Source organism: Capsicum annuum, chromosome 2 (assembly GCF_002878395.1).
Source record: "Capsicum annuum cultivar UCD-10X-F1 chromosome 2, UCD10Xv1.1, whole genome shotgun sequence".
NCBI lineage: Eukaryota > Viridiplantae > Streptophyta > Magnoliopsida > Solanales > Solanaceae > Capsicum > Capsicum annuum.
This window is the reverse complement of record NC_061112.1, coordinates 147,433,756-147,451,412: the sequence shown is the minus strand read 5'-3', so window position 1 is coordinate 147,451,412 and position 17,657 is coordinate 147,433,756. Positions and strand designations below refer to the sequence as shown.

Genomic DNA, 17,657 nt, shown 5'->3' with positions numbered 1-17,657 from the left:
GGTTTGATTTAGAAGAGTTAGGGTTGCGGTCAGAGCAACTAGGGCATCAGCTTGCTTATTTTCTCATCTTGGCACATATTGGAGGGTTACTCCTCCAAGCCACCCCATCAACTTCTCTGCATAATCATGGTATGGTCGCAACTCAAACTTTTTGACTTCATAGCTTCCCAAAAGCTATTTGATCACCAATTGGGAGTCACCAAAGACTTGTAATTACAGTTGCTTCATGTCCACTGTCATCTCGAGTCCAAGTATTAAAGCTTGATATTCAACAACATTATTAGAGCAACGATTTATTGGGGTAAAAGAGTATGGGATGACCTCTTCTTGTGGAGTGACGACTACCACCCCAGCACCAGCTCCATCTCGATGTGCGGCACCATTAAAGTACATCTTTCATGGGGGTCTAGCTTCAATGACCGTTGCATCTTCATCAAGAAGTTCATTGCTCAGTTCCGAATCATCAGGTATCGGGTGGTCTGCTAAGAAGTCAACCAATGCTTGTCCCTTTATGGACTTTTGGGGAATATACACAATCTCAAACTGTTGAAATTAAAGGTACCATCTTGCAAGTCGATCACTAAGGACAGGTTTCGATATTACAAACTCGATGGAATTTGCCCTAGACACGAAACGAACCACATGAGCTTGAAAGTAGTGTTTCATCTTTTGAATTGAGAAGGCCAATGCCAAACATAACTTTTCAATTGGAGAATACTTTAGCTCATTTGGTGTCATCATTCTGCTCAGATAGTAAAGAGAGTTTTCTCTGCCTTCACAATTTTCTTGAGCCAGTAGTGCTCCAACTGACCTTTCTTGTGCCTCGACGTAGAGTATCAACGACTTTCCAGGTATGGGTGCCGCAAGAACTGGAGGTTTCATTAAGTACGATTTGATACTCTCAAAGGCATTACTACAAGCTTGGTCCCATTCGAAGGGAGTGTCCTTCTTCATAAGACGACTAAATGGTTGACATTTTCCAGCCAGGTTTGAGATGAACCTCCTTAAATATGCTAGCCTTCCTTGAAGGCTTTTTAACTCATGAATATCCCGAGGCTCGGGCATCTTCAAAATTGCATCAATCTTAGCTTGATAAATTTTAATTCCTCGGTGTCGCACAATGAAGCCAAGAAATTTTCCGAAAGTAACTCCAAAGGCACACTTCAATGGATTCATCTTAAGTTGATATCCTCGAAGTAACTCGAATACCATTCTTAGGTCTTTTAAGTGGTCGTCTCTCTTTCTTGACTTCACCACTAGATCATCCACATGACATTCAACATTTTTATGGAGCAAGCCGTCAAAGATGTTCTGCATAGCCCTTTGATAAGTGGCGCCAGCGTTCTTCAAACCAAAAGGCATCACCTTGTAGCAATAAATACCTTTAGGTGTACGAAATGCAGTGAGTTCTTCATCCTTTGGCGCTATACGGATTTGATTGTAGCCGGATGAACCATCCATGAAGGACATTGGCTCATAACCAATGGTGGCATCAATCATTAACTCCGGTATGGGGATTGGAAAATCATCCTTAAGGCATGCGTCGTTGAGATCTCGAAAGTCGACACAAACTCGAATTTGGCCATTCTTCTTCCGTACTGGAACAATACTTGAAATCCATGTGGGATATTTGACTTCACGAATAAAGACAACTTCAATAAGTTTGTTAACTTCATTTTCGATCAGTGGAACCAACTCTGGCCTAAAGCGTCTTTGGGCTTGCTTAACAGGATGGACACCAGTCTTGACTGCCAACTGATGGACCGCTACTTTTGAATCTAAGCCAGACATTTCTTAAAGGTAACGTGTTCCCTGAAACAGACATGTTGAATATCCCATAAGCTGATGGGTATTTCGTGTTCCCTGAAACAGACATCTTGAATATCCCATAAGCTGATGGGTATTTCGAGATCTTCAGACTTTATTTGCAACATATTCATGGAAAATAAATTTTAACCACAAATAAAAATATGAAGAAACAACAATTTTATTGATAAACAATTGTGGTTACAAATCTGTTCCTCCCTTGATTCTTCTCTCTTGATTTTCTCTGTAATTCGAGGGTCGTTAGTGGCTTATTCTCGAATATAGGATGATATTTTTATGAATATCCCATGTTTTTTTGTGGGATATTGGAGATCCCGATCTTTTTACGAATACCCATCAGCTTATGAGATATTCAAGATGTCTGTTTCAGGGAACATGTTACCTTTAAATAGGCGAGATTTAGGGTAAAATAGCCTTCTAAAACTCTAACGGAATTTGAATTCTTATTGAAGAGTCTACAGATGTCTACAAATGCCTCTCAAGTCTTCAATTACCATAATAGCTAGTACTATAAAACAATAAAACTTCAATTGTCAAAGGTATAAAAAAAAAAAAAAACATAAGAAATCATGCGTCGTCACAATCAAACCCGTGCGAGACAAACAAAAAAGGATTAAAAGGAATAGGAAGTTAGGAACTACAGTATAATAATTTTGTCCATAGGATTGTATTAATGGGAATATATGCCTTGTATAATAGGCTAAGGTTCTATCGAACTAACCTAGGAATAAGGAAAACATGTAAGACAGTAAGACACAGGCCATTCAATCTTTGTTTTAATGGTGCGAAATCCTAACTAACTCATTTTTGAGATCTTAGATGCTGTATGTTCCCAGACATATCAGTTTGCAAATCGACCTCTCTTTCCCGTAGATAGATTCAAAATATAAAGTTTATTAGAAGTAGTTTAAAAGGAATCAAACATCCATATTAGAGTCCTTCATTATTGCGGGTCGCTGGACCAGTTGACTTTTTTATCACTTGTTTCTCAGCAAATATAATATTTCTTATATCTATATCTATAATTTATAATCTATAATTTATTCTATAATCTATAATATATTAAAAGTATTAAAAGACTCTTCTTTAGATAAAATTATCTTTTCACTATTTTAAAAATTTATTATTTAATTATTTTTATTATTTTAACTAAACTTCTTAAAATATATGAGACTACTAAAATATATGGTAGAAAAATTAATTAATATTTTTCTTTCTATTAGACTTCCTAAAATATATGAAATTCCTAAAATATATGGGTAAGAGAATTAATTAATATTTTATTTTCTACTGTTCAATTAAAAAAATACTCCTAAAATAGAACTTTATTAAGAAAATACTTCTATAAATATTGAGATGTATGTTAAACTAGAGTACAAATTGATTTAATATTTATTAAATTAAGAACTTTTAAATTTTATGAAAAAAAATTCAGAACTCCTAAAATAGACAAAACTGCCATTTAATTTATAAAATATTAATTTGATTACTGTCCTCACGTTTGGAAAAACAAAAGTTACCTACTCAAAAAAAATTCCAATATAAATTACCTACTATAAATAAAATTGCTGTCAAACAATAATTGCTTATGATGAAAAAATTCCCAACTAAAATTGCCTACCATAAAAGATATTTGCCGCAAGAATCTAAAGTATAAACCCTAACTAAATCCTAACAGAGATCGTATAGGAGTTTATTTAATTTATAAATCCACTCTTTCTATCAGTTTTAAAAATTCTATAAAAAGAATTAAGGAGCCTTACGAACTTGCACCTCCACTCTTCTCCTTCAACCCTCTTAGATATCAATTTTATTTTATCCGTTTTTTGATTACTATCATTGTTAATTTATCTCAAAATAAAAATTAACATCTTTACGTTGGTTAATAACATATATATACAGGAAGCTGAAGATACTTGTAGACGCAGTTATGTTCCAAACAACCTGATTTTAAAACGATTCTGAGGCATGTGTTTCTTTCTAAGTACACATTGAGAGAATATGATTGATACTCATCTAACTTGATTCAATTGCATGTCTAGATTGATGTATGCTTGATTTTCTAACTATCTTCTTCATTGTTTTGGTCAACATAATAGAATTCAACATGTGTTTATATATATCTTTTTTGTTTTCATTCAAAAATATTTTTAGGGTCAAAATTTTTGCTCAGACAAGAATTAATTGGATCATAATCAAAGCTTTGTAATCATTATTATTTTTTTTTTTATAGTTTACAAGTCGTAGATGAATGTCGGTTGACTTTGAAAAATTGATTGCATAAAGGTTAGGTTTAATTATAATATTTTGATATTTTATTATCTTATTATTTTATTTTAATTTACAGATGCTAGATGAATGATGGTCGTTTTTTTTTTTTTAGGTAAATGTTAGGTTTAATTGTATTATCATAATATCTCTATTAGTTTTGTTATTTTGTGGTAGTTGATGAATCTCGATCGACTTTGAGAAATTTTTGTGTATAAAATTTAAGTTTAATTATATTGTTTTGATATCACTTTTATCGTATTATTTTGTTGCAGTTTACAGGTGATAGATAAATGTTGGTCGGCTTTGAGAAATTTTTTTTATGTAAACGTTAGATTTAGTTGTATTATTTTGATATTTCTATTATCGTATTATTTTATTATTGTTTACGGGTGGTAGATGAGTGACAGACCGCTTTGAGAAATTTTTTGTGTCTAAATATTAAATTTAATTGTATTATTTTGATGTCTCGATCATTGTATTATTTTGTTGCAATTTATAGATGGTAGATATGTCGATCGACTTTTAAAAATATTTTTGGTAAAGAGTAGGTTTAATACATAAATTCTCTATCTTTACATACTCAAAAAATATTAAATTTAATTATTATATTTATCTTTATTATTTAAATAAATATTTTATTTAATGTAATATTTGAACTCATTAAAGTGAGTACATGCGCAAAACGCGTACACCTAAACTAGTATATTAATAAATTCCCCTATATAATTACAAAATTTCAAACATGACGTATATATGTATCCTCCCTTTGAGAATTTTGATCTTTCTATTTTAATTGTCCTTTTGGTAAACCATATTTACAGACTATATATTTGAATGGGCTAACTCAGTCCCCCATCTCGGCCCAACTAGTCAAAACCACACCACAAATTCCTCTCGTTTACTTTGGGTATTATTTTAATTGATTTTCTATAAAAAGAAATATTGCTAAAATAATATTTGTAAAAGTTATAAATCAAATATGCCACTAGTATTTTGAGAAACATGTTAGATCATATTTTTCTTTATTCAAACCGTCATCAATTAAACCAGTACACATGAAACATTGTACACCACCAAAGGATGTGGTGTAGCTGATGGGGTTGCTCCTCCTTTAACCAAAGGTCTCGGGTTCGACCCTGGGTATGGAAAAATCCTTGGTAGGGAGCGCTTTCCCTCGAATGGGGCCCTACACGGCACGAATCCAGATTAGTCGAACTTCTATGCGGATAACGGACATCGAATGGAAACCAAAAAAGAGAAACATTGTACTAAGCACATTTGGTAAAACACACAGGTCATTTAAATGATAATTATTTTAGAGGAAACAATTAATCGTGGTTAAGATTAAAATCTTTCAATCGTAATTAGTTTAAACTTTAAAATAAGTCAGTAAAAGAGATCGTTCATATCTCAAATTCGGTGATACAAAATTACAGATAGAAAAAAAATAAGGAATATATGGGAAAAGAATTTAGCAGAAAAATAGCTTGTCACAATCAAATCAATGAAAGGGAAATATACTGATCAATTTTAGAGAAATGAAAACTATAATAGTATAATATCGTCCATACTCGGCAGCAATATATTCATAGGAATATATGCAATTTTGCAATTTTTGGGTTTTAATTAATGGTGCACAAGCACTCTATTCATGGGAATATATTCATATTTGCTTGAAATTGATCTATATCCTAACTTTCTAATCCTAATACTGGAAGCACGATTTCAAACGAAACATGTAGTTGGGCAAAAACTTGTCTGTATCTTTTATTCCTTTAAGTTTTGGGACTTTTTGTGTACTAAACCATTAATCATCCAACTTTTAATTTAACAATCAAATTTGTTAGTTTAACATATATATTGCGTTATATGGCCAGGTAAATTTCAACTTTGTTCTAGTTATTTTTGTCTTTCAATTTTCTTTCTGGTGATAATGGACCAATGTTTAATTAATTAAAAAGAATATTTCATGTCAATCTCTACGAGGAACAAGTTCTGCGTCATTCCTCTCCCACCATCCCTCTATCCTCATATCATCATTAATATTAATATTCTCTTCGAATTAATATCCTCATCCTTTATAATTTCCAACGTCCTCTAACTAGCTAATCTTCCCATCTTTAATTATATTTCTGCATTATCTCTAATGAGCTGCCTAGTTATCACATTGTATACTTTATTCTATCCTTAGTCTATTATAATCTTACTTAATTAATATTAAGGATTTCTCTGCCATGAGTTAGAATGTCGTGACTCACGATCTCAAATATATGAGTCATTCACATCTACTTAGAAAGTTTTCCAAAGCAATAATTAGACTATCCAATTCAAATATAGCTTTGTACATCGTGTTTCGTGAGCATGCATAAATAAATCTATTGTTAACATTATGTTGACAATCGATCACATAATTTTGTTGTTAACTACTCGTGTATTTCGCTGGCAATCTATCTTTAACTTGAGATATGAACCTATGTAGTCTCCACGTGTATCTCGATAATCTAGGGGAACTTACGAAAATGTGATGATTGATAGAAAATTAGTCAAAATTATAAAACTGATAATTGATGCTTTAGTGTTTAAAAGTTGGTCCAAAATAGCACAGTTTTTGCAGCTCACTTAAGAACAAAGTTTTTTAAGGATATCATGCAATTATGTAATGTGGGTTGCGCTAACCCGTGGGCCGGTCTGTAAGTCAAATACATGCAACTATTTAGATTGTTTATTAGTATTTTTATTTGGTTTGAAGAATATCATGTCAAGAGTTATTTAATTTTGCTATTAGGAGTATTTTTTAAGGTGTTGGAAACTTGATTAACAAGTATTAACACTATATAATATTGTCTAGTAATATTTGTATTTATTAACATTTTAAAATTAAATTATAAAATATTATTTTTTAAAAAGTGGTCCGTGAGGTCCGCAGCTCACGAAGTAATGATATGGGCTTGATGTTTTTTGCCCCATCATTTTGATGAGCCGGCCCGACCTGACCCGTCAAACTCAAAACCCGTATGAGTTAATCCAAATGGACTCGGCCGATCTATATTGACAACTCTAATTATTCTATCTCCATGTGAATTGTTCAATTCATTTGTTTAAGCCTAAAATAACAATTATTTTGTATTGGAAAAGTAGTAACTCAACTTATATAATTTGGCGGGTGTATTTTGTGACTACTACAAATTATTCTAACTTTTCTTCGAAACCGTGAAATCAAAAAATATTTTAATGTGTTCTAGTATATACATCTTTGATTTGAGATCAAAATTTTTTCTTTTGCTCTATTGAATTTCTTATTGAATCAGTACGAAATAATAAATAAATTAAAATGGAGTGAAGATATTTTGATAATTTTTCATTGTTTACCCCATCCACGAGAAAAGCAGAAAAGCAAGGCTAAGTAGTATCGTCTTTGTGGCTGATTAAGCATTTAAATGACATGGGCTCACCTTATGAATAGGCCAGACTTGGTGTAGGTTAAAACTAATTAAATTTTCTTTCTTCTAAGGACTACTATTTTCAAGTTCCAATACTTCCTGACTTTTCGCAACTAACACAATTAATCCCCCCACCTCCTGCCACGTCGGCATTTATGCGGCAACACGTCTATGCGTTTGCCATTACCTCAACTTTTTTATCCTTACCGTTTCAATTTATGTCATCATATTTTCAAAGAATAAAATATATTTTAATTATTTCTAAAAATTTATGATTTAAAATGAATATCGAACATTTTGTATAGTTGCCATAAATTAACTTATTAATTATGAAATGATAAATTATTTCTAAACTAATTTTGGGTAATATTGACACATCACTTGCCAAAACTTTGTCAATGTACACCAGGCCAACAATTAAGTACGTGCCCAAGCATAAGATTGGCTGTTAACATGTGTTCACAATGAACTATCTGGTCCTCATTTTCAATGTCACCGGCCCCCTCAGCTTTATTTTATTATATACTATATACTTCAATAATCGTCCAAGCATTTCTAACCAGCCACATGTATGGTGATTAGATCACCATTATGATATTTCCCCTCGTGAAATAGTTAATTGGAACTTTCATGATTAATTGGGACTAATTTTGAACATAAGAATAAGTGATCTTTAAAATTTTTGAAAGAACCAAAAATATTTCTCTCATAGTGTTTGGTTGACAATTAGTACTTTATGAAAGCAAATTTTAGCTAGAAATACAATAAACTACAAGAAATTGCTAGTAAATGTGTTTGAATTGAATAAGTAGGATTGTAATTCTTTACGTAAACAATATATAGAAGTGATAAAGAGTACATCTTGAATCTAATTCAGTTTGCAAAATTTAACTAACGAGTATAGAATTATGTAAAATAATACAAAGAAATCATATATTTATCCACTACGATTCATCATGATATCACAATATGAGATTCAGATAACCCTTTATAGTTTGAATAAGATAAAATAACGGTGTACAATTTCTAGTACGCTATTTCATAAAATTCCTATATGTAAAAAATAAATTTTTTACGTAGGAGAATATAAGAATTAAACCAAACACTAAACAAGTTAAACGAAATGGATTATGCTATGACCTTCTCAAAAACGACATATTTGCTACGTCACACCTTGTTTTTTCTCCAAACACATTTTTTTTTTTAATTTGTTTTTTCTCCAAACACCGTTTGAACTATTTAGGGTAATCAAAAGTTGAACCATCCACGATATGATATTTTGACAAAACATCCCACTGTATATATTAAGTGGCTTATATTTTTGGGAATATTCATTTTCTCGCCTTTGCTTAATCCTTTATGACGATATATCGTAACGAGTTATTCAACTCGCGTGGAAGGATAAAATAACCCTAACGCCGTTTATTAACCCATAAAATAAACTAGCGTTTCTTCAACGGCAAAAAAGGACTATAAATTCATGGCGATTACAACACAATAACCTGCAATTTATTTTACCATTACCATAACATAAGCTTCCTAGTTTTTCTTATCAACAATGGCGTTTAAAAAAATTGTAGCTCAACGTCTTTTCAGTGCATACAAAATTACTCGTCCTTCGTTAACAACTTGCCGTATTTGTTCATCGACAATGACCAAATCGATTGCTGGTTCGAATCCCGATAAGATAGCTCCAGATCCCGGAGAAGGTGGATACTTCCGTCGGTCTCTCCACCGGAGTTCTGTGTTTCAATCGCCGGAGCTCCGGTCGATTCCAATCGGTGAAAAGCTTCTCCAGAAGCTGAGAGGAATGGACATTGCTAAAGATAGGATTAGGCTAGACGGACTCATCCCGCCTCCGGAGATGAGCGCGAATCTCGAGGAGGAGGAGGAGAAATTCTCGGTTGAGGATGCAAAGAAGGTGCTGAGGTTGGCACAGCTTGAGGCTGTGAAATCGAGGATAAGGCAGTTGGAGAAGGACTGGATTACGTATCCGGAGTTTATTCAGATCTGTAATGGCGCTTGTTCAAACACTGATCAAGCCATTGAATTTGCAAAGATGCTTGATCAATCGGGAATTGTAATTGTTTTGGGAAACGCCGTGTTCCTTAAGCCTGACAAGGTTAGGTTCTCAATTTTCTTCGCTTAATTTTCATTTTTGGATTTTCCTTATCCATAACTTTCCATTGAATCAGATTATACCAGATGTCTATGTGCATTACTCTACTGCTCAGATGTATTGATGCTCAAAGAATGTTATTGAGTTATTACTAAATTAGTCTCTTTTTTTAATTTCTTGGATTACAAGTTGTACCGAAAACTGATAGAATTTTCATCTATTCTCTATGTTTTCTTCGACAGGAAAGCGAAACAAAGTTATTCCAGATCTCTAAAACGAGATGGTGACTTTTATAAGGGACTGCAACAGTTGGGACTATATTTTCAATGACCCAAAATTGTTCACCATTGAACACCACCTTCCCTGTTTTAAACTTCCAAACTTTTTGGGAATAATATGATGTTTGCCCCAAACATCTTTTTAAAGATTCTTTTTGCAATTTTTAGTTCTTAAAAATTGATTTTTTTAATTACTAAAGCTGTTTTCCACAAACACAAAGAAGCCTTTTATGCTCTTTCAATTTTGGTAAAAGTTTGGTGGGGATGGCTTAAGAGTAATGAAAAGGACATCCAAGGATTAGTAGAGTCCAAAAAGATTTAGTAAATCCTCCACCAGAAACAAACAAAATACAGCTATTTCCTCTTACACTTTTTAGCTACCCCACTTGTCTTTTTTAATGCTTGACGCAAGTGACTTGTAGAAAATTAGAAAATCAGGACGGTGAGAATTTGTTATAGGAATAGGCCCAAGGTAGGGGTAAGGTGTCAGTGTACACTTTATCCTCTCGAGACCCACTCGTGAGATGTTACGTTGTGTGTGTGATTGTTTAACTATATAGGGGTATAATTCTAGAGAAAGGAAAGTTATATAGGAGTAAGAATATGGATAAATGAATTCAATGCAGATCTGAATGCTTGCAAATAGGAAAATCTTTCTCATATTGATATATAGAAATGAGGTGTGTGAAGTGGAGTTCAATTGTTTTACACAAGCATTTTTGGTCCCTTGTTTTGTTCCTACAGGTGGTGAAAGCCATGGAAGGCTTAATGCCACTGCCCTTGGCCCAGCCAAAAGATCCACAATTGATGAGGGAGATTCAACAAATGGAGGAGAAGAAATCAGCTATCGACAAGAAGGCGGAACAGTTGGTGCAGAGAGAGTTGTGGTGTGGGCTAGGATTTTTTGTGATTCAGACTGCAGCTTTCATGAGGCTCACTTTCTGGGAGCTAACATGGGATGTAATGGAGCCCATTTGCTTCTATGTTACATCCTTTTACTGCATGGCTGGTTATGCTTTCTTCCTTAGGACCTCCAAAGAGCCTACTTATGAAGGCTTCTTCCACAGCCGGTTTATCGCAAAACAAAAGAAGCTCATGAAGCTTCACAATTTTGATCTTCAGAGATACAATGAACTCCGCAAAGTTTGTGATCCACACTCATCGATTCCTGCTGGAAACAACACTGCTAACACCATAACATTTCATTCATCACCCGTGATGTCCACAGCATAGAATGTGGCGATTTTACATGACTATTTTGTGAGTAACATTCGATATTATTTAGGAATACCGGAAGAAAGAGGAACCTAAAATTGGAAAAGAAAGATGATACATTTTGCTTTTTCTTGTTACTTGTTTTACTTAAAGTCGGTATCAAATGGATCTGAAAGATACATAGAGCTGATCCCAATTGATTTGGGGCTGAGGCGTTTGTTGTTGTTGTTGTTTACGTTTTACTTTTAACCTAGACTAACATTTGAGTTTCTACATCACGGCTAATGTATACTAAGTGATGAGGGTTCAGGTAATTAATGGAAATTCACTGAAATTTCTAACTTGGTTGATGCTTTGCTCAACGAGCTCAAAGTTTGCGCATTATCTTTGATTTGCACATTAGGGATTACAAGAAAACAAAACGCCAAAATCATGGATTCTCATTAACTGCGTGATTAAAATATAAGATTAGAATAAAGTTGATGTCCACATATACATGTCCTGTGTATTTGGTTCAAAGGATTTGCCAAGATTAATAAAAACAGAGGTGTCAGAGTCATTGTTTTCCCATTCAACTTCCCGATTTGTTGGAGAATCTAATTAGACAAACTTCAAATTGCACCCCAACAACTAAATGCATAGTATGGAGACTTCCTTTCATATACTTTTTAGGTAAGAGATGTTGTTTCTCAGATACAAAATATGTATTTACAATATTGAATTTCAACATCAAGTTTAAAAACAACAAAGAAGTTCAAACTTTTTTTTTCTTCTGAAAAATAGTAAAATCAACGTTTAAAAAAGAGATAAAAATAGAAAGAATCAAGTCCACTATATTGATGGTGTGTCTTTATGAAATTTATTCTCCTCAAGTACTTGAGGTTATTGGAATATATCCTTTCGGGATAAAATGATTCACTTCATCAAATGGTAGTACCTCAAATTTGTCGAACTACGAATCACTCCACAATTGTAAATCACACTTGAATTTTTCAAGAAAAAGAGAATAGTATTACTTCATTTTGTGCTTTTGTCTAATGAAAAAAATAGGTATTTATAACTAAAAGGTGGTACTTCAGAAAGAAAGCAACGGTTCATGAAAAATTGCATTGTTTCAATGGAAAAAAGTTTTGTATCGAAGTTTTGTATTAATTTTCAAGTGTCAAATAAATTTTGTTCGAAAAGTAATCTTTAGATCAATCCTGACCTAAAATAAGGAGCTAAGCAAGCAACGATAACCCAAGGATTATCTTTTCTTTTGCTTCATTTTTCATATGAAGAAATACTTCTTAATTTTAATCGTAAAAAAGTTCTTTTCTCATCATCAATATGGAAGAATACTTCTTTCTTATAATAATAACTCACATTTTCACTTTTCTCTCCATTTTAATTTCCTAAATTTTCATTTACTATCACCGCAAACCCAACAACAGATTCCTATTGTCCCAAACACTATACTCCACCTTAATTGAAGAGCGCCTAGGAATCAAATGTTATTTGAATTACATTAAGACGATTTTACGAATTGCATTGAGAAATTTTTTTATTTTTTTTTTGAAATATCTGACACGAATGTGACCACTTGTTTGGAAAGTATGCGCGACATAGGTCCCAATTGGTTGGCTACTGCAAGTTGACAGTACTTCCGAGTAAGGTGGAGGCAGAGGAAGCTATGCCTAGTCCAACGATGGTGGGGCTGGCCTATTTGTTTGCTTAATATGAAGAGACCTCTTGGGAGAGTTCTTACTGGCTGCTAAAGAGGTGGAACGGAGGAGGGTATTTTCTAGGTAGGCAGGTTCAGATTAAATGGCTTTAGACTTTGCTTGCTTCAGCAAATCAATAACAAGGTCATAAGATGTATTTGTAAGTCCAAGGTCCCATGTCCACATTACTACATTTTATAGTATCCCAATGTTTGACTTATCTTGCCCACAAACAAAGGTAGGCGCTCCCAAGTTGTCAGAGTTTGAAAATCAGAGTTTTTTTTTTTTTGATGATAACTTATTTTGAGATTATAATGTTATTTTTGCTTCACGTTGAGAGGATTGAATAATAATTTTGAATAACTAATTATGGAATAAATTGTTTTCCAATCAGATGAGCCGTAATAATTTAGTACTAATATAGTTACATCTCCATCTCTCATATGCATGTATTTCTTCTAAATCAATATCAATCTGAATCATCTCTTCTTTCTCTCGCTGCTCACCATAAATAACAATTTTGGTATTGTGGAAAATTTGAGTTATTTGCGAAACTCGAATTTTATTGACTTTTTATATTTTAAAGGAAATTTTGTCACAGCATCTATAACTGAAAGACTTTGATTCCTTAAAGATAGTGATTATACATTACAATCAAAGCCACTTTAGTAAATTTTAAAGGAAATTCTGCCACCATCCTGCAACAACTAATAAGCCCCCATTTGGGCATAAGAACTTTTTACCTTTTTCCAAATATTTTTTTAATTTATTTCAAAAAGTGTTTCACCGTAAGAATTTCAAATACAACTTGAAGTTGTAATTGAAAACACACTCCAATTTCTCCCACAAAAAATTCAAAAACGACTACAATTTATACTCATGGTCAAACACAACTCTAACTTTAAAAAGTTTGATTTTCATGGTCAAACGCCTACCAAGTAAAAGAGTATATAAATTTCTTTAAAATAATGATTTGTCTGTCAAAGCCAATTTATTCATTTCCTATTTCTACAATCTATTTTCTAAAACCTCCCAATACCCATTCCCATGCCATAACAAAACAAACGGGAATTACTATTTACTACATCATGATAGTGCACTTCTGTAGTATTTATTTGTATATTTAACTATTTATTGTTTGTCCTGTACCAAATGGTGCATTCACTCCTCAAATTATACAGAAAGCAATAGCACTACTACGTTACAAACGTATAGAAAGGGACAATGCATGCATGACCAAACATTTCTTTTCATATGTCTGCATGATCCACCTCTTGTGGAAAACTCTCTTTTTCAATCAACTTCATCAATATAAAAAGGCAACTTAATTTGCATGCATTATTTGTTAAATTAAAGGCATTTAATTTGCATTTAGTTATTAATTAGTACTACTATGTTTTGATATGATCAAAGTTAATTTGATTTTAAAATATTGGATTGGTACGATATTAATAATAATGTTCATCTATTATATTTTGGACTGTTACAAGTATTTCGAAGACTTACGAAACGCAGCTAAAAAAAATGTCTTTTACTAGGCTGAACTCTTGACAACAACATTATTCATGATGAGTTTAACTTATTTCCAGTGAAAACTTCTTTTTATTAATTTTAATAGGTAATAGATAATCAAAATATTAATTTCATAAAATCATTTTCTTAATTACTTGGTTTTCTCTCTCGCTATTCCTTAATTTTAGAACTTGCTAATTCCTCTTATACATGTTTTTTCCTTAAATTTTTTACTAATCAGAAAAAAATAATTGTTGTACCCTTTTTTGTCTCAAAAATTTCTCTCGTAATTTTACAATGATTTAGAATTATGCTTATAAAATTTTTTAGTCCCAATTTATTTATTGATATTTAAATTTTGAGAGTTAAACGAGTTGACTTTTTATTATAATTCATTTTACAAGTCTGTTAAAAAGTGATATATTTTACCATCAAAATTAAATTAGTTTACTTTTTATTATAACTTTTATAGTCCTAATTGTGTGGTCAATATTAAAAAATTTGAATCTCAAAAAGTGAAAAAGTCTCATAAAAATTAGGTCATTGAGACTATTATATAATAGAATAGTGATAAATTGCTTATGTTTATTTTGGTGATTGCTTTGAAGGTTGATGCTACTAATTGATCCAAATTAGATGGTGTTGAATAACAATAAAGTAGAAATTGACGATCAATGAAAAAAACGCGATTGATCCTTTGTAATTTTAATAACAACGTCATGATAGTGCTATATAAAAAAAAAATGGTCGAGTGAATATAACCCAAATTGCCTTTTATAACAATTTTCCTTACTTATAATATAAAGATTAAAAAATTAAAATAATTAAAATTTATCTATAACAGGTTTTAAAGTACTAAAAAATATTTTCCACCGACGATGGATACTAGTTAAACTCTCATTCATGATATATGTGCTAGGTTTTCAGGTCTTCAGGTCAATCATGCAAGCCATGTGATCTCAATTAGCATTATATGAAATTATCTAAGGTACTTTGATCAAAACATTCAAGAACTCTTTTTTTTTTTTTTCAAATTTAGATTAGGCATGTTTCTGGCAGTGTAGCAAATTTAGAGACATGACATATGAATTACGAAGAATCTACTCAATTGTAATTATTAATACACCGACTAATTATCATATATCAGTATGATAAGAATGCCATTCAGCACTGATTAGACTGCCAATAACGGATCAGGGATTCTCTTTCATTATTATTTTGTTTCTCAATAATTAGTATGATCCACATTCTGACGTACATCAAATATAAAATAAAATTATTTAAGCAATTTATAAAAATTATCATATTCAATTAGTTGTTAGAGCTTGCTCATTGGGAATTTTTAAGTGAGGAATATTGCACGAAGGAATCAATCTTGTCGTATTCGTGGTTACAAATTCATAGATGTTCACATGTGCATACATATAATAAAAAATATCATATGCATGAAATATGAATTTCCTTTTTGTTGATTTACTTAATATTGGAAATTGTAGTAATTATCCGATTAAAGATTTAAGACTTTCTTTCCTAGAATTTTTACATAAATAAGGTTTTTTAAGGGTATTATTAATCTAAATGCTATTATTTTTATTTTATTACATATTATGGTATATTTTCACCTTTAACAACTTTCCTCATTCTCTAAGGTTTCTCCTTTAAAATTACAGCAGAGGAGGAGGAAAGCTATTAAAGATCCATGATCATCATATCATATTAAAATTGCGAATGACTTTTATTAAAAATCTTGTAGTAGACAAAAATATCTTTTCATTTTTTACCCAAATTTTTATTGAATATTAAAAAGATACTTCTTGGTACAAAAGTTGTATCTACCAAAATTCTAAGAAAAAAACGTGTAAAATGTTTTTTTTTTTTTTTTTTACAAAAGCTACAATCTACCAAAATTCTAAGAAAAAAAATGAAAAAAAAAATGTGTGGAAAAGGTTATAGGAAAACCTATCATATGTTTAGGATTTGGACTTTCATATTTAGGAGTTTCCTAAGATATTTATACTTTTTGAATTTTGTAGGTATGGGTGGGCGTTCGGTATTTGATTTGATATTTTTAAAATTTGGATTTGATAATTTGATAATCGGTATTTGAACGTAAATACTACATATCATACTTATAAATATCGGTTCGGTAACTTGGTAATTAGTAAATTAAACTTCGATTCGGTACAGTATTTGGTAATACCATATTAAAGTAGAGGATGTGTAAATGTATGTTTACACTTCAAAGAGTATACTTAATAGAAACCCTATTTAGTGTTTTTTTGGGTTGCTTTTTACGAATATATTACCAACATCCAAGAGATTCTTTGGGATAACTAATACTATTGCCTATTGGGTTGGTTAGACATCGTATTATATATATAGATATATTGGTAAATACAGAACATCAAATGAATATCTTGTATCAAACTCAATCCCAAATATCGAAATATTGACATTTTACTCCCAAATATCATACCAAATACCGAATTATCGAATAATAATTACCAATTTTTTTTATTCGATTCAGTAATTTGATTTTCGGTAATTTATACCCGACCCTATTTGTAGGTGGAGAAAAGTCAGAATTATTTTAAAAAAAGAAAAAGAAAAACTTGTAGAAGCAGAAAAATTTACCATATATTTAGGAGTTTGACTTAAAAAAAAAAAAAAGAAACAAAACAAGTCAAAATTGTAGGGGGGAAACACACACGCAAAAAAAAAACGAAAAAGTCAAAATTGCAGGAAAGAAAAAAAAGAAGAAAAACGTGTAGAAATTGAAACATTTATTCGTGAAATATTGATAATGCTTATGATTGAAGATAGAATTTACGTGTGATTTAAGGTAAGTTATTTATAAAATTTTTAGTATGTTCTCACTACTAGGTGAAGTCAAACTTCTAAATATATGGTAAATTTTTAGAGGTTAGCGTTAGATGGCTTCAAGAGAAGGAGAGGTAGGCCGAAGAAGTACTGGAGGAAAGTGATTAGACATGATATGGAGCAGCTTCTGCTTACTGAGGACATGACCCTAGATAGGAAGGTGTGGAGGTCGCGGATAAGGGTAGAAGGTTAGGTTGTGTGTGTGGATTTAGTAAGTAGTTAGAAGAGCTCAGGTTGAGTCGGGCTAGTAACTCTAGGATTGGGTCCAAAGATAGGAGCCCGATCAGGCGGGCTTGAGTCTCTTTTTCCTATTGCGTTTATTTATTTTATTTCTTATTGCTCTGAGTTTTATTTTTATTGTGTCTTATTCCTTTTCATGTTATATATGCCATCCATCTTGCTTCTTTTTTAG

General features: G+C 31.8%; 1 protein-coding gene across 1 annotated transcript; it reads left to right on the top strand.

The window, feature by feature from the left end:
* The first annotated feature begins 8,975 nt into the window (after nt 1-8,975).
* LOC107855467 (calcium uniporter protein 2, mitochondrial) lies at nt 8,976-11,491 on the top strand. Its single transcript, XM_016700487.2, has 2 exons — nt 8,976-9,660; nt 10,680-11,491. The coding sequence occupies exons 1-2, from the start codon at nt 9,097-9,099 to the stop codon at nt 11,166-11,168; spliced, it is 1,053 nt and encodes a 350-aa protein (XP_016555973.2). The 5' UTR covers nt 8,976-9,096; the 3' UTR covers nt 11,169-11,491.
* Nucleotides 11,492-17,657: the final 6,166 nt, after the last annotated feature.